The sequence below is a fragment of the Protomyctophum bolini genome, assembly GCF_963924005.1.
Source record: "Protomyctophum bolini genome assembly, chromosome: 2".
Lineage (NCBI taxonomy): Eukaryota > Metazoa > Chordata > Actinopteri > Myctophiformes > Myctophidae > Protomyctophum > Protomyctophum bolini.
The window spans coordinates 8,293,178-8,314,323 of record NC_137863.1 but is presented as its reverse complement, the minus strand read 5'-3'; the positions used below and the strand labels follow the sequence as shown (position 1 = coordinate 8,314,323).

Genomic DNA, 21,146 nt, shown 5'->3' with positions numbered 1-21,146 from the left:
TCTAAAAGGGTTCTGGACAAACAAGTGCGATCGAGGCGATGCACATTAGTAAAAAGCCAAGGTACTGTATATCCTATCACAGAGTATGGCAGTATGTACAAGGTTATAGCCGCCCTATAACAAGAATGTATACAGAAGTAATTTCCTTAATATTGTAGCCTATACTGTATATACTGTAGTCGTTGTTATACAGTAGGTAGTCTTGCGTTGCCTCACAGTGTCTAACATTATAACTAACAAATTTGTTCCATTCAAATTGACCAGTACAGGACATCTATAATTGACCTTTCTCGTGGTTTATAGATGAAACAAAAAACACTAATATAATCCCACTGTGAAATGCACACATGTACCGGAAAAATCGATAGTTTGTTTTTGTTTTCTCACATTGAAGACCTGGGTTTGAATCCAGGGTTGTTGCAAAACATTTACATCCTTTTTTTGTTGTGTCCTCTTCTTCATGCATGCTGCGTTAGTCATTACTGATGCTGAGGCAGTTTGCATAGAGACAAATAAACAATCACAGTTAATGCTGTGATGGATTGAAACAATAAACAATTAGCAGTTTATAATTTGCCAAAATCATTTAAAGGGATAGTTCAGATTTTTTAAACTTAAGCTGTATGAAATAATTGCCATTAATATAGTGGTTGCAACTGTATTAATTGATTGCCCGAGTCGCGTGGTGAGAGTTCTGCTCTGGTTTTGGTGAAATATTAATATAAGTAGTTCCGGTCATTTTGTGGGGGGCGCAGGGGGCCACGCAGTAAAAGTAAATTAATCAGCAAAGCTAACGTCATTTGTATTGTTGACCTATTTCTAAAATATTAGTGAACTTTCGTTCATTTTTTACCACTACACCCAACAAATTCCATGTGATAGAGGGGTCAAAGTTGAACGAAAGTTGCGCTAATATTTTTGAAATAGGTCAACAATACAAATGACGTTAGTTTTGTGAATTAATTTACTTTTACTGCGTGGGCCCAGTGGGTACAGGCTTTAGTTCCGACATACTATTGATCCGAAACCTCAATCCCTAACCTAACTAAAACCGCAAGCACGGGAGCAGCGCATGTCGGACCAGTTTCGTTTTTACTTCTGGTCATGATTTTTGTTCATGTTGTTCTTTCTCTATGTCTGTCAGTGAAAGAAACCTGACCAAATGGTGAAAACTGTCTTTTCAAACACAATGCATAGTGAGTGCAGCCAGGTGAGACTATGGATGCTGCTGACATCACATAGCAGTATTTACTGTATAACAAAAAATATATATATGGTATTTCCCCTGCATCTTGACCTGGGTATATCAAACTATACTAATAATTAACTTTTTTGCTAATTATAACCTTTGATAGTGGTGGTGAAAAATACTCACACATCTCTCTTTTGCCAATATGCCAGAATGCTAAGCAATCAGGAGTGAGGGATAGCTAGCGAACTATAGCCACACACACACACACACACACACACACACACACACACACACACACACACACACACACACACACACACACACACACACACACACACACACACACACACACACACACACGATATGTCTCTCCCAGGATTGCTGAACACCTGCCAGAGCCACTGGGAACGGGTCCAGGAGATGTAGTGAGCTACTTGGAGACTGTTGGAAGCATCTCTTTATACCAGACAACAGAGACCCAACAAACACAGACTGCCCACTCAGCAAGACGAAGCAGAGAGAGAGAGAGGGAGAAGGATCGGGGATTTTGAATTGCCGTTGGTTAAAAAAAAGGGAGAGCGGTGAAAGTGAAAAAAGTCTTGGAAAGCTGTAATAGGTAGAGTTATTAGTGATCCCTCCGAAGGGCGAAGGAGTAGTGAGAAGTGAGAACCCCCCAAAAAAGGCAATGGAGAGTGAGAGAGAGAAATAATACAGATATTGAGGTAATGGGGAACAATAGGAGAGGTGAAGGAAATAGCAGATTGATTGATTGATTGATTGATTGATTGATTGATTAAATACTGTATTATGTGTCATGTGGTACAGTAAGACATTAGAGCAAAAACGTTACGGGGACTTGTTTCCATTGTGGAAAGTATAAATGAGGCTTAAATAAAACTGTAACGATACATTTAAAACTACCTACTGTAGCTGGAGGTTCCAATGTTATTCAGAAACTGGCCAGCATGGAGGGAGGTATGGTGATAGAGAGAGAGAGAGAGAGAGAGAGAGAGAGAGAGAGAGATACAGCAGGAGAGACAGAACAAGAAAGGGACACAGTATAAGATTTCTAGAGACACAGAGGGGTGGAAAATTCAGTAGAAGAAAAAAAAGCTTGACTTTGCAGAAAGCTGGTCTTACTGAATGGCTGGGGAAATGGAAAAGCACAGGAATTACCTTGCAGCTAAGCCTGTCCTCCTACTGTACGACTGCCGGTGTCTTTGAGGTTTGTCTGTGCAGCTGTGTCCTTGACTTAACTTTGAGGAGGCTTCACACACTGTGGCCTCAAATGATCACCATCAAATAACAAGACTGGTGGAGGAAGTTTGTTTTATCATTCCTGCAACTACTGTACCTATTTGAGGGCTTCACATAATGCATTCATCTGTATGCAGTGGATATGTTGTGTCAGAGAGAACATTGTTAATTATTTTTTCCTTCACCAAAAATCTGTTACCTCTGCACATCTACATACATGTCTATTTCTGCAAATGTGTCAACTTCACACAGGTTTGATATTTGCTATTTTGAAAAACATTTTTGAATATTAAAAATATCTACATGCTCACAACGTGTCGATGTAGATCGGCTAGTTGAACTATTCAAAAATGTTTTTCAAAATAGTAAAAGTGCCCTTCTGGGCACAGGTCTCCACCAGGAGGATAGGAGTGTGTGTGATGTTTGGCTAAATGTTTAGGAGTAATATAAACATTGTCATGGATGCAGACAGAGAGTTGAACCCATTCGGAAATGCGCCCTGAACGCACTGGTGTGCTCTCTTGTCGTTCCTTTATTCACCGGGTGTGCCGAGTGCCCGCACTGAGCGACCCTACCCTGAAGCTGGGGTTGTCCGGTGTTGGCGGTGTGAATGCGTCACAGCTGTGGTCATTCGTAAATAAGGCACACTGTGACGTCACAAACTGACCACATTCCCGGTGCGCATTTCCGAACGCACCCAAAGTATTTAATAAAGAATAAGCAGGTCTTACACGGTAGATGCAGGTAGGAGTCAGGCAATCGAGAATGACATAAAAGTCAACACAGGAACAGGCAGGACATCAATGACAACAGGTTATGAACTGACAGTGAGTGTTAGCAAAGAGTCCAGTCTTATAGGCAGCAGGTTGATTAGCAAAGAGTTCACAGGTTGGCTGATGAGAGAGTTGGACACAGGTGTGTAAGTGGGACTGCAGTGTGGTGGAAATGAATGTGGGAGTGGCCATGGTGGAGTCACAGACTGAGGGAGAGAGAGACTGTGACAAACATGTCTTTTGTTTGTTTGTTTTTTGCAACAATTTTCTTCATTTTGTTGAGGAAATGCAGAGCCAGATATAATTCTGGATGAGCAGGACATGTGCAGCATTTTGTACAAAACGGGCCACTCCTGAAAACTTTGGAAGGCAATCTTAGTCAATCAGTGTAGAATCTGAGAAATCCAACAGGCTTGTCTTGATCACATGACTACAGAGATCATGTGTACCGATTTGCGTGAGATTTGGATGAAGTTGAGTAATATAACAGAAACATGCACACACGCACACACACACGGACGGACAGAGTGCAAAACATACTCTCTCCCCATGCCTTCGGCCTGGTGGAGACTACTGGACATTTTATAGTGTGTATAAGTAACATCTGAGTCTGACCAATAAATCAAGACTGTATTTGGTATCCAAGAAACAGAAGAGAAGTTCATATGGGTTGAAACATTCACTGTTGTTATTGTCAGCTTGAAACTGTCTAGTGCTGCTGAGACATGTTGTCTGTGTCCTGACAGTATTCCTTGATTCCTTCCACAGTGCTTTTGATATCTAATCTTGGAAACAAATTACCCAATATTGCATAAAGAAACTGTCTGCAAATACATATGTTATGTCCTGCATGCCAAAGAGAAAAGCTTTCGCTGAAGGAAATGCCACGTACCTCTGTTGTTTTGGTCATCATTCTTTGCCGTGTGAAGTATTGTTGTACAGTACAGGGTAGCTTGTGAATGGGGACAATTTCCCAGCATTAACACTATGTTCAAAACACATTATACAGGAAATACGGTCGGTAGACCTAGTATCTACATAACTGCTATTCATCTTCCAGCATCTCAGAGTGATAGAAGTCTTATACAGAATGTATACATCATAGATGATGTAGTTTTATAAATAGCATTGCACAATATCCTGTAACACATTTATGGCATACAGTACTTTGCACTTCAATGTCAGTTATGAGCAAAAATAGACTGTTACATTCATTTTTTTGACTTAAAGGGCAATTTCCTAGACCTAACTAATCATCACCTATGTACAGTATATTATATTACACAACATGTACTGTACAGTTTGTACAACACCCCTTTCTTTTTGTCTGCTTATGGATCCTATGCCATGGCAGATAAATGACAGATCTCGTTATCCTTTTAGATCCTAATTTCATATATGCATGAACTTTTAATGTTTAAAAGCATCTCCCTCTTAATTAATCTATTTACTTGCGCAAGCAGAGCGCGCAAGTAATCGTTTCGCTTGGTCTCTTCGAAGTGAAGACAAGTTTTCTTCAACGGTGAATCTGTGCCTGGTTTGCTGGGACTAGTTACAACATTACGTCATCCTTGAGAGAGTACATGGTGTGTATATGACGTAATGTTGTAACTTGTAACTTGTAACTTGTAACATTACGTCATATACACACCATGTACTCTCTCAAGGATGACGTAATGTTGTAACCACAGTATACTGCTAATCAAATTACAACTACATACTCTGTATGTAGTTGTAACTAGAACAACTACATACAGTCTGTGCCTGGTTTGCTGGGACTAGTTACAAGTTACAAGTTACAACATTACGTCATATACACACCATGTACTCTCTCAAGGATGACGTAATGTTGTAACTAGTCCCAGCAAACCAGGCACAGATTTACCGTTGAAGAAAACTTGTCTTCACTTTTTGGAACCAAGTAACCACAGTATACTGCTAATCAAATTACAACTACATACTCTGTATGTAGTTGTAACTAGAACAACTACATACAGTCTGTGCCTGGTTTGCTGGGACTAGTTACAAGTTACAAGTTACAACATTACGTCATATACACACCATGTACTCTCTCAAGGATGACGTAATGTTGTAACTAGTCCCAGCAAACCAGGCACAGATTTACCGTTGAAGAAAACTTGTCTTCACTTTTTGGAACCAAGTAACCACAGTATACTGCTAATCAAATTACAACTACATACTCTGTAACAACACTCAGTATAGCAATTGGTGCACAAGTGATGTTGACTACTAATGTAATGGTATCTGATGGATTAGTCAACGGTATCAGAGGACTTGTTGAGTATATTGACTTTGAGAAAAACGACACCTATGTTACAGTAATACTTGTTAAATTCCAAGACAAAGATGTTGGTCTTAATGCGAAGTCTAATAGTAAATCAAAAAATTACCCAGAAGCAGTTCCAATATACAGACATGAAGCTATAATTTTCCATGGAGGCAGAAGAACAGGATCAACAAATAGGTTTCAATTCCCGTTGACATTAGCTTGGGGATTAACTATTCATAAGGTTCAAGGTTTAACTATACAAGAGATTGTCGTATCTATGAAGGGCTCACGTTTTAACCCGGGACAAGCCTATGTAGCATTCAGTCGAGTGAAAAGGATAAGAGATCTATATATACTTGATTTTAGTCCTAAAAAGATCAAAGTAGATAAGAATGTAGAAAGAGAAATGATACGATTACGACAATCACCTCTAGAAAATCCAAATATACGGAAGATAACTCAATTACCATTAAAACATTCATTAAAAATTGGATTGTTGAACATCAGAGGTTATCTAACACATTTACAAGATATAAACTCAGATTCCCAACTCGAAATGTTGGATCTAATAGCTTTTACTGAAACACACTTAAAGAAAAATAATAACATTACTTTTAAATTAAAAACAATGAACACCAATTACAAAACAATCAGGAATGACAGAGAATATGATATAGGTGGGGGAGTTATGTTTGCTATAAAAGAAGATATTGCCATTGAAATAATTCAAAAAGAAATCGAGATATTAGAAAAAGTTGAACACGTATGTATACATGTAAAAAATAAAGATCTATATATCATTCTTATGTACAGATCACCTAAAACAAACCTTACGGAATTAAACACATTTCTCAAGAAAATGGTAAAGTATCTATCATCTCCGACTTCCACAATTATGATAATAGGAGATTTCAATGAAGACCATTATACTGAAAAAGATATAAATATAAAGACCTTCATGTCAAGATTAGGCTTTAAACAATTAAATACAAATCCAACTACAGATTTCGGAAGTATTTTAGATCATGTATATTTCAACAAATTTGAAAGTATTATTACAGAAATTGAAGTTAGAGACACATATTACTCTGATCATGATTTAGTATTAATATCACTATAGTACAAAATGAAATACATTTAAAACAATTGACAATTTACAATAAGTAATAAAATAATTATACTGTATAATATATTTTAATTCAGTTTATATACCTTTTTTTTCATCACATATCAATGATTCATTTTTCTGTAAAAAAGTAGTTAGGTAGCAAATAGTTACACGTAATGATTATACATTTCAAACGTTCCTTCACAGAGATACTGAGAGTGATACTTTCCAGCGGTCGAAAGTACTTGCGCGCTCTGCTTGCGCACTAGTAGGCCATTTATGGCCTACTAGTGTGCAACAAGCAAGTATGCACTCGGCAGAGTGCAGTTCTAGTTTGTTCTGCGTTTTGAACATTCAAGCAGGAATGTAGTGCATACAGGCTGTACAGCAGCTCCTGCAGTGTTCATGCTAAATCAAGGCAGCAGTATCATACGACATACGACAAGAAACTGTGGGCTCCGTAGTTAAAACATTCCAAACCCAAGGAGTCAGGCAGATCTTGATTTAATTTCTAGGGCCCTCCAACTTCATAATGGCGGTGAACATTTTCAAATGTCATTTCAGATTTCCTACTAATGCTCAATAAACTCTGACAGTATTGTTCATATCATCAGCTGGCTATAGTTAGGATTTGTAGAAAAGATTCATTCATATCCAAATGCCATGTACAGTATGCCTAATGTCTATTTGACTCAATGTGCAAAGACAAAAAAATATATTTGCGTACTATTAGTTCAATAGACCCATTTCACTGCAGCTATAGGAAGCTGTAGGAAATAACATTAATTGCGGGTATGTTTCATTGAGGTTAGGCTACTGTACACCATTGTCATTATGAAGGAGCTCCACCTTTACCAACTGTGATGAACACATTCATTATCAATGAATCATTCATTTCTAGTCATAATCCAATAACATGATGTCAATATATTTTGATGATGCTAATACTTAATAATTTTACCTCGGCAGGCGATTGTCATTCCTGCATTCGCATGACCGACCCGTGCTCTAATGGTGCTTTCAAGTGTTGGGTTCTATGTTTCTCTGAATCTGGCATACGTCACTCACACCTGGGCCAACCGACTAACTCACATGTTTTATGGTGGGCAAATTGAAAGAAAGATGGAGACGATTGATTATCTGCCATATGTGTCACACGCCTTTTTTTTTAAAGACATTGTGATTGGTTGCGTTGTGATTACTTCACAATTCGGCAAATTTGTGTTCACTTGATCATCCGACATACAGTACAATGTTCCTGTGGCATTTCTTGGTGGGAAACGTACTGTATGTGGACTGTAAATCAGATGAAGCATAGGGCAAATAGGCTCATCGGTATAAGAAGGCTGCTCTCTCTCTCTCTCTCTCTCTCTCTCTCTGTCTGTGTTTTTTCAGCCAATGCAGCCGATCTACAAGATCATGCATCACAATGCGACATGTGAGCTTGTGGATCTGATATTTTCTAAATAATCTTGAAATATACGTATGTGAAAATGGGGCAATGTTTTACTTTCAGGCACCATGGCTCCATAGTAGCCTGACTAAGCTCCCCCCCCCCCCCCATGTCCTTGACATGAAAATGTTTGAGAACCACTGATTTAAAGCAAGAAGAAAAAAGCAAACACCTTAAAAACAAGCCCCCCAAAAAATGCAACTCGCAACCACCAATATTCACAAGCAACTGTACAGAAAAACATGTCCAAAGTCGCGTATAATAAGCACTAGCAGACATGGCAACACTGGTCTCTGTGTCTCTCCATCCCTCTGTTGCCTTGGATCTATCTGCTATCTTGCTCCACCAGCAGGCTTGTTTGTAAAGTGATTTACTCTTCATCTCCTCATCTATACACAGTGTCACACCACTGACACCCCGCAGACAGGTGCTATAACCTCTATTAAATATCCTCAGGTGAATTGAAACTCCTTTGAACTTGAACATTGTGCGTTTGCCCTTTCCTTTTTACAAAGCAGAGCCCGTTTGCAACGGTGAAAATTAACTGTGCTTTTTCGTGATAACAGCCTATAAAGTAACAATTCCAGCCGAAACCGACTAAGTGCATCTGTAATTGAATTCCGTTTGTGCCACCGTCCCGCGTTGCATCATGTTACCCATTATGTGAAGTGGAATGGGTATTCTAAATTAGGACAACAATTTTATTTGTGTTTTGTGGTACATTGTCTCTTGAGAATTTAATTCACCACCCACTGATGTTGTTTCCCATTACGTATCCCTGTACCCTTTACAGTTCACAAGTCTATACGGGAAGCTGCACACATTCCTGTTCCCCTATATGTTCTGCCGCATGTGTGCACGCACACACGCACGCACGTCACACACACACACACACACACACACACACACACACTCACACACACATACACACACACACACACACACACACACACACACACACACACACACACACACACACACACACACACAGAGGAGGATGAATGTCACAATACATAACTTCAATCTGTGTTGCATAACACATCTGTCACTTTCTGTTTGGACGCATGACATGTCGGCATGTGTGAGAATAAGGTGTGACAACATGGCATGTTGACATTGTTACTCTACAACAGAGAATTATCTGCCGGGCTGCAGGAGCAATGCATGGGAACAATTCATTGCCCCCTCACCATACAGTACAATATGTCTCTTAATAAGAGCTCACAGAGTGAGTGGGCGGGGAGGACTGGAGAGGTAGATTGAGCTTTCCTTATCTAACCCCCGCCCCCCCCACACACACACACACACACCCCATAAAGCCTGATTTAGTATATATTCCGTTGTCCAACGACGTCGCATGCCAAACAAAAGAAGATCTGCAAGCTCACTTGTGAGTTTGTTGATCTGGCGCACGGTGCGACACCATCACACACTGATGTGTATTAAGCATTAAACTCCTGAGGAACACATTTACATAATGGAGGGTGGAGGGGTGGAGAGATGGAGATGGTGGCTGCCTGCAGTGTATTTTTAACCTGCCTCGCTGCCTGTCTGTCACTATTAAGTATGCTCATAGGTAATGGCCTTGTATCTTCTCGTCGTGGCACACAGGAAAAATATGTCCCAATCTGTATTCAGGTCAGATATTCACCCGGTGTTTGAATACTAAATAACATCACAGAGACAGAGTGTTTGAGTGGGACGTTAGCATTCAGCGGATGAATTAGAAAATTCTAGTCACCGAGTCTGTATATACTCTACGCCGCTCACAGCTTAGGAAGGTTGTCAGTGTGGTGCTTTCAATATTTGACACACAACGAGTGCCAGGCAGTGTGTTATGTGTGCATGCGCGTGTTTGTGCGCGCGTGTGTGTGTGCATGTGAAAGGAACAGTGTGTTTTTATGTTGCTCTTAACACCCACTCCCCCCCCCACCCCCCCCCCCCCCCCCCCCCCCCTCTCTCTCAGGGCTCTGAATATTATATAGCTGCATTCATCAAAGAACCTAACCCCTGAAGAACATGGGTATTGTTGGTTGGTGTTTACCACTACACAGCAAAGTGTCCTTTTGACACTGACAGTGTGAAAATGAACTCCGAATTTTGCTGTGCATTGTGCGCTTGCGTCGTGTAGCTTTATGTTAATGTTGCAGAACAAAGATGTACTGTAGCCTACTTTATGTGCTAAAAAATTAATATATATATTATTGCAGGCTATTATTTGACTCGGTCATTCTTTTCATACTACTACTTTTCCATTTCTCACAAAAATGTTTATGTCTGTCTTTGTCTGCATACAATCCATGACCTACCTTTTTACCTATATGTCCAAATGTTATTTTTTTGCCAATGCAGAGTTTCTGCCTTTCAGTTTTCTCTTTTTATTTTCCCTGACTTCACTCTCTCTCTCTCTCTCTCTCTCTCTCTCTCTCTCTCTCTCGCCCTCTCACCCACCCCTCCCATGACCCCCTCACTCTCTTGATCTGTCTCTCTCACAAATGAGGCTTCTGTGTGACCAGGGGCAGTGGAGCATCCCACAGTCAAAACCATAGAGTCAATTGAACTCCGAAGAGTGTACGAAATGGAACCAAAATGGGCCTGTGTGACTGTGAGGGTCCCTAGCTCTGCTGCAGGGTCCATTTTGGTTGTAACCGTACACTCTTTGGAGTTCAATTTACACAGATGATTTCATTTACTGGGACCAAGGTGTGACTGATTGGGACCATTTCTATAAAAAAGGGCTTCTTCAGCTGCTCCATTCGCCACCTCTCCTCCAACACCTCCATGCGAAACAATAACAGCGTTTGCTCCTCCACTCCCCTGTCCTTGAAATAGGATTACTGTGTGAATGGGGTTTATTATATCTCATAGGAGTTTCACAGTTTTTATTTTCTTTCTTTCTTTTTTGCTGTACTAAAAGTTAACTATTTGCTAATTCATTCATTCATCTTATATCTCTAGATTTCTCTCTTTTTAAAATCCAGTTATTCAATATTGCATTTGAATATGGTGTGTGGGCTGGCTGCTTTACTTTGAACATGGAAACATTAGATGAGGTTTTTTTAGTGGCTTCAGAAAATGGGGAAATTTTTCATAGCGAAACTAATTCATGAAAAAATAATTAAAACAAAAAAAAGATACAGGGAACAAAAAATAACATTGCATGATAATGAACCATGTATACAATTTTATTACTTTATGAAGATGGTTATAGTCCACTGTGTACGACGGAGCGTAAAAAATAGTTATTCTCTGCACAAAGGCTAAAGGTTCCGTCCCATGCTAAATGGGTAAGCGTATGATTTTGTAATGAATACATATCAGGTTGGTTGTTGATGCTGACTTTCGCTCAGTGAATTAATCTATGTTCATTTACGCATTTGTAACCCTGAAAGTGTACAAATGTAACAATGGACCCATCTATCTATCTATCTATCTATCTATCTATCTATCTATCTATCTATCTATCTATCCTCTCTTCTCTCTTCTCTCTCTCTCTGATAATATTCTAAGTGCTCCACAATTGCCGCTGCTGTTGTTTAAAACATAGGCGATGTTCCCATGGCAGCATTTTTCCAAGAACATATCATGTACATAGTCATATAAAATCGATAGTTAGTTGAATGAGACTGTGAGAGGGATAAAGAGAGAGAGGGGAGGGAGGGAGCGAGGGAGAGGAAGGGTATAAAAGCAAGGCTCAATGGAGTGTGATGCACTCATAGCTTTCCTGGCTGTGCACAGCAGCTCAGACCCCCTGAATGTGCATGTTGTTTCACCAAAGATTAACCACTTTAATTAGTATGCTACGCTGAATGGAGGTGGTCAATGCTGTATGAAATAAGCAGTGAAATTCTGCCTGCGTGACATTGAACAAACCATAATGAGATTGCATTTCATGGTATGTGAACATGTATTTTCCCAGCTTTTCATTGACTTGCTGTATAGTAATAAATCATACCAATCAGACAAGGCGTATGGGTGGTGGGACTGCTGCTGTCAAGCGTTAATTTCCAAGAAGAATTACATTTTTTCCCCCCAATGGGATTAGTGTGCATTTTTAGGGGTTCCACTGCACTACATTTATAGCGTAGAATTTATTATTATTATTAAGAAGCAGTTCACAGGCCCAGTTCTACCTAGTATCTCTCTCTCTGTCTGTCTGTCTGTTTATTCATTTTATTATTTATTCTATTTTCTGCACATATTAAGTGGTGCAGGACAATGTGTAAAGCAATGCATTACAGTAGTTTCACAATTACTTTGTAAACCTTTCCAACATTACAAATTCATGCATTTCAAATTATTTGATTCTGTATTGTTGCACGTTTTTAAGCTCTTTGACATTGCAACAATAAGATAGCATTGACGGAAATAGCAATACATAGCAGAAATAGCAGTAACTACTAGTAAGTAGAATATATACAATACAATTTCACAATTTAAGATGCTTGTGGTTAGGTGCTGTGTTCATGGGTCCTACCTCTAAATATTAGAGGCTCTAATATTAGATAGGCCTACTACCGTATGTACAGTAATTGTTAACTTCACTTAGACTAGGAGTGGTGGTAGTGGGATTCTTCTCCTAGAAAGGTCTATTGTAGTTTCCTACAGCTCAATGACAGTTAGAGAGCAATTACTCAATGTTAACAACAAAATTAATTAACAGATTAACTCTAACTGTCTAAATCACTCATCTAGTCTGTTCATCTTAATTACTGGCATTAGGGAAAGCCTATGCATACATTTGTTTACAGTAAAACCTAAACACAAATGAATTCCGCAACGTTTCTTTTTTTGTTTGTTTATGCTTTTTTTCTCTGCAGAGAGAGCATGTAAACTTCAGCTAGTGTCCTTCAACATGATTATGGTATCATCCATATTCTACAACATGATCCATTGTCTTTGAGATTAATTTTTCTCAATTCTCCTCAAACCACTCACCACAGATGGTGTGTCTTAGAGAACGCTTTGTCTAAACAAAATACCCCAAAATGTTATCTCTCTCTGACTCGCAGCTCACAGACCCGAGCTCCAGTCTCAGTGGTGGTGACTAGGAGGATTAACAATGACTTTCCCTGTGTTTTAAAAGAGAGCCAGTTAAGAGGATTGAGCCAGGGGTTTTAAGGGACGGATGTGTGGTTGCAGATAGGACAGAACTGGAAGAGATGTCTTCATTTTAGCTGGGCTACTCTTGGCTACAGAGATTAGAAAGAGTCTGTACAGTACACACAAACGCACACGCACGCACATACACGCACGCACAAATTTCTGTTCAATGTATAGGATAGGTGGTTGTCCTTGGGTGCAGTGCAAGTGAAATGACAGTTTCAAAACAGCATCCTCCTGGAGTTTTCAACGAGGGATGTTATGACTGTGACTTTGAGATTGCATAATGTATATACCTGTGGTTTTGGACGAGTCTTGACACTGCAGGAGATGTGAGGTAAACTACAGTAGCTTGAAGAATATGAAGTTAGCAGAATAGCTAAACTGAAAAGTTTCACTTTCCTAGATGTTATACTCAGGCTATCTACATTTATACATTTTCATCACATTTTACTTTGACCTTTACTTATTTCTGCGATTTTTTTAATCTTTCTTTTGCTCATTAAATTCCCCTTTATTCCTTTATGTAAAGCATTTTGAATTACATTTGTTCATGGAATGTGTTATACAAATTACTTTTGTTTGCCTTGTCTTATCTAGGTGAAAGACTACTGTAAATGAATAGTCTGTATTGATGTAGTTAATGCAAACTTTATTTGGAAAAATTGATTTATATTGAAATCATGTAAAATATTTACAGTATTTGCATATCTTATTTACATACCGGCATGTGGGTACATTGGTTGAAGGTCCATGCAAAGTAGTTGAACGATATTGAGCCTCGTGATTGGTCATTATAAGCATGACCATTACCAAGATGTAGATAACCAGCTCATGGTTAGATAGTTAAACTTAAATATTTATAAAAATATATTATATATTATTTAAAACAGAAAAATCAAATCAAAACTGTAATCATCAGACATACAATAATCATTGGCACCCCCCTCCTTGATTAAGATATTCAGATATCTTGCTAGAATTCTCTTGCATTGATTCTACTCTATTACTTAGCGTCAAATACTGGATCAGTTGGAGAGGCTTAAGGCTTATATTTAAAAAGTATGTCTGTGGGACGTCCGTTGGCCTAGTGGTCCAGGCGCATGCCACATATACTGTAGACTCTTGCTTGCCAGCGTGTTGCGCGTTCGAGTCCCATTCATGACGACCTTTGCTACATGTCCCTCCCTTCTCTCTCTCCCACTTTCTTGTCTGTCCTCACTGTAACTATCAATAAAGGCACAAAAGCCACACAAAAAAAGTCTGAAATAATGTTATTAAAGAAGATGCATTTGTCTTCATTTAGATTCCAGCCTTTTTGGGCATCTTACTTTGATTTTGTGGTTGTTCTTCAGTCTATTCTTGTCCTCAGTTTTCCTTCATTTGTCTTTCTTTCTCCAGCTCTCTTCACAGAGGTGCCACACGACATCACAACGCAGAGCGGTGCGGACGTGGAGATGGCCTGTTCCTTCCGTGGGGCGGGGACTCCTTCCTACTCCCTGGAGATCCAGTGGTGGTACACCAGGAACCACAGAGACTGGCCAGAGAAGCCTGCCTGGACAACCAATGAGGTGAGCTGCTGGATGGAACATCACCAGAGGTGGGGTTCTAACCGGGGCACTGGGGGACTGACTTTGTGGGATAAACCGTTTATATCAGCGCATTCAAGAAGCTTAGTCTGACTGAATAAAGAACAGATGTCCACAACTCTGCATTAATTAATAATGCAGCGAAAAAATGTTATTTGTCATTATTTAGCTGACTAATATATCTTAGGTGAAGTTGAGCTAATCGAAATTTTTAAAGGACATGCGTATGCTATATTATTTTGTCAGATTATACAGTATATTGCTATGGCTTTTGCTTTAGTGCATTAAACGTGCCTTTCATCATTCAAACCTTTCCATTTCTCAAGGTTGTGCCTCTACCCTTTTTGTATCAATGAATTAGAATCACAAAGTCCATTTTAGAATAAAGTGATATTCACAGGGTTCATTTGTGTGGGGGCAGGTTTGCCTTGACCGAACCTGCTCTAGTTTTTTGTATATCAGGCAAAAGGAAATGGCCAGGACAGAAACCCTCTGGCACGGAAAGGAGTGGATAATTGCTTATTAGCATTTGCCTGCATTGGGGGAGCAGGTTGACTCTCTCCCCAACATGGGGGAACTCACGCCCCCCTGTTGCGCCTCTAGACACCATAATTGGCACTGAGGAAGAAATAGATTTTCAAAATCTCTGTCTGCTCCATGAATAATTCATACCTATGCTATGCCCAAAAGAATACCTCACTGCTTCCACACACACACACACGGTTTCATTTTCAGAGGCTGCCATGCACAGTAAAGTGTATGCATGTACTGTATACACCACACACACACTTACAAGTATGCACACACAGTCACCTACATTTCTAGAGTTGATGCACACACACACACACACACACACACACACACACACACACACACACACACACACACACACACACACACACACACACACACACACACACACACACACACACACACACACACACACACACACACACACACACACACACACACACAGCTTGTTCAAAAATAGCTCAGCCAAGATGTTACCAACGGTGTACTTTGATCTGGGACTGCAGGTAGTACAGCTACTGTAAGCTGTGCTTAAAAATGTTCAGAATATCAGTAATGGCAATCTATAATCGAAGTCAATAAAATGTTCTGACTTTATGTTATGGGAAAAGGCAGCTTAACGGCATGATATGTCGCATACCTGAAAATAGCGGCTCTACAAGTCAAAACGCGCTGCGTTGTGGACACGTTGTGAGCTTGTAGATAAGGTATTTTCAGTGTGCAACACCGGCGTGCAACTAAGTAGAATATGACAGACCGTTATGAACGTGTCATCCTTGTTTCTGTGTAGGTGGCGCCCCAGGAACAGATGTCCAAGGATGCCACCAAAATAAGTGTAAGTTTGAACTTGTATCAGCTGTCAACTCGTACAACAAACGAAACCATCCAACCAGCTTTTGTGAGATGAGATCCCAAATTGTGGATTGAATATTACATTTTCTTCTAAAACCTCCTGTGCACAATCTTGGTCTTAAGCACGAGCACTGAATATTGAATAATTCATATGTTTTTCAATCTTGCAGTGTGAATAATTCACACGGGCATGGTTTGAAACAGGCATGCACGTTCTCTTGCCCCCCAGGTGGTGAAAGTGGCCGGCAGCAACATCTCCCACAAGCTCCGCTTGTCCAACGTCAAGCCGTCTGACGAGGGCACGTACGAGTGCCGCGTCATCGACTTCAGCGGCACCGTTGCGCAGCACCACCGCGTGCGCGCCTTCCTCCAGGTGGACCCCGAGAAGGAGAAGGAGAACGCCCCCCAGCCACAGGAACCTGGGCACCGGGCGCAAGCCCACCGGCGCCACCAGACAGACGGCAGGGAGCTGAAGAGGAGATCGGCGAGTAGCAGCACTGACTGCAACGAGAGCTGTGTGCTCTAAAGTGGGGGCTCGCGGTTGCTTCACGTGTGCACAGATGGGGAAGACCGACCGAGTGCATGTTCCCGGTTTTATCTTTATGATGAAAAGGTCATTTATTTACACACGTCTTCGCAGCAGAGACCTGGGCCGTGATTGGACCTTTCGTGTGTCAGCTACATGTTTATTTATAACCTCAGTCGCTGGCAGTTTGTGTACCGTCATTATGTTTGTTTGGATCTAACGTAGATTGTCGATGCCATTAAAGGGCATGTTTATTATTGTCATTGAAAATGACTCAATGTTCTCTTTGTTGTTACGTTATTGTTTCTGTGCTTTTCTCCTATTGCTTCAGGTTTATGCTTATATGATTTTGATGAGTGAGAAGAATGTTTTTCCAATAGCCTAGAGAAAACTGGGACCCAAATCAAATACAGTACAGGACACAGCAAAATCCAAAAGGTGCAACAGACAACATTCAGCCACTAGACGTTGCACTATCACCCGTGTTGCGTAAGGTTCCTTATATACCTCACTCATGCCTGTAAGGCAGTAAATAAGAAGTTTACAACATTGTAACATGGTGGCTGCCTCCAAGGGTTTCTTTAGAGGGAAAAGGTACCTTTCCCGAATGAAAACTGAAGCATGTCGATAGCCATCAGCTTACAGGGGTAAACAAAACATAATAATTCTCAACAAAAACTGTATATATGATATAATCTCTGCGGATGTATTATTTTTTTTATTTTTTTTAAATCCATGTACCTACATATATTTTTAACTCTGAAAGTGTAAAAATGTAATAGCCTGTAAAGCCTCATTCATACTCCAGTACGATGGCATTAATTGCCTAAAAAGAACAACACTCAAGAACAAGAAAATATGTTATTTTCAGCAAGCAACACCATCGTGTGTAAGAGTATAAATTCTGCCACTTTTACACTTTTGGAGTTAAAGAAGCACTCAGGATTTTGCTGTGTACTGTAGTAGTAGAATACTGACATAGTCATGGAAGATAGGATGTGAATGAACAAGGATTTGAAGGCCCATTGATAACATTAACATTATTTTGAAATAAATGTGTTTTCAATGGTTATCAAAAGGCCTCAAAACTAAAACATTATACCAAAAGGCTGGAGTATTATCTTGTGAATGCTTTAAAAAATGTATCCGCCATTTGTGTCTAGTTTTAATGTTTTGTTTTATAAATTATATTTAATATCTGCATTTGAAAGGTTTGACTTTCTAAACCACCTGTAGAATGTCCACAGAAGACAAACGTTAAAACATGTTTATACCGTACTAGTTGCGTTGCAGCTTTAACAAAATAGCAGATCTTATAAACTTGCTATTTTCGGCATGCAACACCGTTGTACAATGGAGTATAAATTAAGCACATGCCTTCATCGTGTCATGATGACTTGTATATTAGTGTTTTATTCACCCTTGATACTGTACACTTTTATCGTCATCAAAATAAATGATGTGCTACTTAACCCATTCTGACCCGAGATCAGATTCATACGAGGTTTCCACTGGACACACACTGGTCTGATTAACCCATTCTGACCTGAGATCAGATTCTAAAAATGTCAGTCGTTGTCGATTTAAAAAAAATAGCAGACCTACAAGCTCGTAGCGCGCCACTCGGTGGCGCGATATGAGCTTGTAGGTCTGCTATTTTTCAATAGCTAAAGCATAACATAATGCTAGCACCAAAATGGGTTCCCGTTCAGAATGGGTTAACTAATTAAAGAACCACAAGCCGTATGTTATTCATTCAAGGCTTTTGTCATCATCCACTCAACTACTGTAAAGCTTTTTGCCTACACGTCTACCTGGACAAGTCATGTTTTCATCTCTGTGTCAAGTTTATCTTCATGACCGTATTTTGTCCTACAATCTAAGTGCTGCTGTTTGATATTTACTCTGTTAAATACATTCATTTTGACACAGAGAATGAAATACTGCCTTTTTCCTTCTTTGCTATGATTTTGCTATTCCACAATGATCCGTAATGCATTTATAATGAGACAGTTGGGTACAAAACAAAGTCGCAGGCATTTATAGCACTGCAAGCCGATTGTTGATTAAAAAAAAAAAAACGAAAAGAGAATGTGAATAAAAGGTTGAAGAGGAAAGAGTCCATGGCTCAGTCTCATACATTCATTTATGAAGATTCATACATATTACGGCTCAATCATATGATATCTGATGTGTCTGTGGTAACTCGTATTACAACACGATTTGTGGAAAACACAATAATCACTTTGGTTGCTGTGACATTCTAGAGTCTATAAAACAATAAATGGGCCCACCTTCACTTAATGTGGCCCTCAGGTTAATATCAGAACATTGATATATTATTGATTTCAGTTAATTACTAGTATCTTAAAATGTTGTCTTTTTTTATGTCCAATGTATTTTTTGAAATTAAATACAAATTCTACTTTCCAATTCCAAAAATAGCAATTCAAATATAGCTGATCTACAAGCTCAAATCGCTGGGACGCGTTTTGAGCTTTTAGATCTGCTATTTTTGCTAGGACAGTATATGCAACGTGGCTCTCTGGACTGGAGTGAGTTTGGAAATATAGTGGCCCTCTCCTCTCCATCCCTGGTCAACAGACAGTCTAGACAACAGAGTAAGAGTACAATGTAGAAGTAACATCCAAATTCCAAAAAGAAGACAACATATATTTATAGATACATGTAGGGTACAAGCTATGCATTAGGCTACAGTACATATGTGTCATTTGAATGATGTAGGGCTTATATAGTCAGCCAGCTACACAGTTGGAGAATTGATCAATTCTGCCATTCTGCCAGCACACTTGCTGTGTCTAAATCGGAATTGTGATTTATGACGCATGTAGACTTAGCCAGGTAAAAGTTTTCTATAATGTGAACAGTGTAAAACGCTTGCTTTGAACTAGCCTGTACTTTTCTGACACTGGGGTACAATTGCTTCCACTTTCTCCTCATTAAAGGTGGAAAGCAGAATAAAGGTTAGAGAAAGTAACACGAGAATGACTTCCTCTGGCAGAAACATACATTTGGTTGGGAACAAAGGGATAATTGCTCGTAGAATCCTTTACGTTCCTTCACTTTGGTCCGTGTGTCATGGTTAGTTATTCAATGGAGCCAGTGGAAATTAAGACCATTTTCCCCTAAGTGCAATGAAGTAATAAATGAATACAAATGTTTTAACAAAATTTGAATGATAAACCAAGAAAGGCTACAGTAATTGTCATGCTGTATTGGCACTCTCCTAAATGGTCAAAGCACTGCCAAACAGTATTGGTATTACATGTATGGCTACAGGACTCTAGCCCGACTCTTCAGTGGAGGCCATTGTGTACAGTGATGTATTGCTGCCAGCTACTGTTCAGCACATGTAATGAACTACATGTTATTCATCTAACATACACTGTGCGACAATTGCTGCTTTAGACCAGCAGAGGGCGACAAGGAAGAGGCATACCTGCAACTGCACTAAGGCTTGTTTTTTCTAGAGTAATAAGTAATAAGGTGTTATTCTCTTTAAATGTGAGGTAGTTATCTTTCATTAGCATTATTTCATTAGCATTATTTTCCCTCGACACAATCATGTTAAATGGAGATATTCCATACTCTATTTTGTATTTTGGCAGAGGGTGGAATCTATGGGGAACACAAGTAGGGTATTTATGAGCCTATGATACAGTATTTTTGTGAGTCTCTAAAGACAATATTATTCTAGTCAAAGTCATACGTCCATGATGGCAGTTATGACTATTTATGGAGATCAGGCTCCAGTAGTATAAACATTCTGCAAGCTTAGATGTGGAATTCTTCAGGCGAGCAATATTTCCAATACCCAAACAGAAGAATAGAATTGGTTCTGTTGCAGCAATACAAGTATATTGTCTCATATTGAGAATAACGTGCCAAAAATACAAATATTCCCTCCTGTGTTCGCAAATTCTTCATACTCTGACAAGTGTTTGCTCATTCAAATTCCAACAATAAATAGAGAATCTATCAGCTCACTCACACCCATATGACCTCATTCACTCGTGGTTTAAAAAATTGGCTATAGCACATAGCAATATGGAGGCCAAAAGCTAACCTGGTTATTCATCTCCATTGTATGGACATAAGTCAGTATACAAACACAGTATATATACAGTATGCACATGAATGTAGTCTAATGCTTTGACCAGTAAGTATAAAGCCCATCACACACCGGGTGCGCAGCGACGCGACACAGGCGTTGCCGCGCGGCAACGCCTGGAAAATAGAACATTGGCGTATCGGAGCGTCAGGCGAGGCGTGAATGCGCGTCGGACGCCGCCGGTGTGCGGCGTTCGCAGACGGTGTGTGTAGCCCTTGCGACTGATAAAGACAGTACTGTTGACAAACAGTTATATGTAAACAAATGGAAGCTTGTATCCAATGCTCAGATAATTACAGAATGTAAATGCCACATAAAAACAGTACTATAGTTAATAGTG

General features: G+C 39.6%; 1 protein-coding gene across 1 annotated transcript in view; it reads left to right on the top strand.

The window, feature by feature from the left end:
* The window catches only part of vstm2lb (V-set and transmembrane domain containing 2 like b), a 28,486-nt gene extending 11,172 nt beyond the window's left edge, over positions 1-17,314 (top strand). The window contains exons 2-4 of the mRNA XM_080782335.1: positions 14,578-14,747; positions 16,087-16,131; positions 16,378-17,314. Of these exons, the coding sequence (XP_080638461.1) occupies positions 14,578-14,747; positions 16,087-16,131; positions 16,378-16,674 (512 nt within the window). The 3' untranslated portion in view covers positions 16,675-17,314. The remainder of the gene's footprint in view (positions 1-14,577; positions 14,748-16,086; positions 16,132-16,377) is intronic.
* The last annotated feature ends 3,832 nt before the right edge of the window (positions 17,315-21,146 follow it).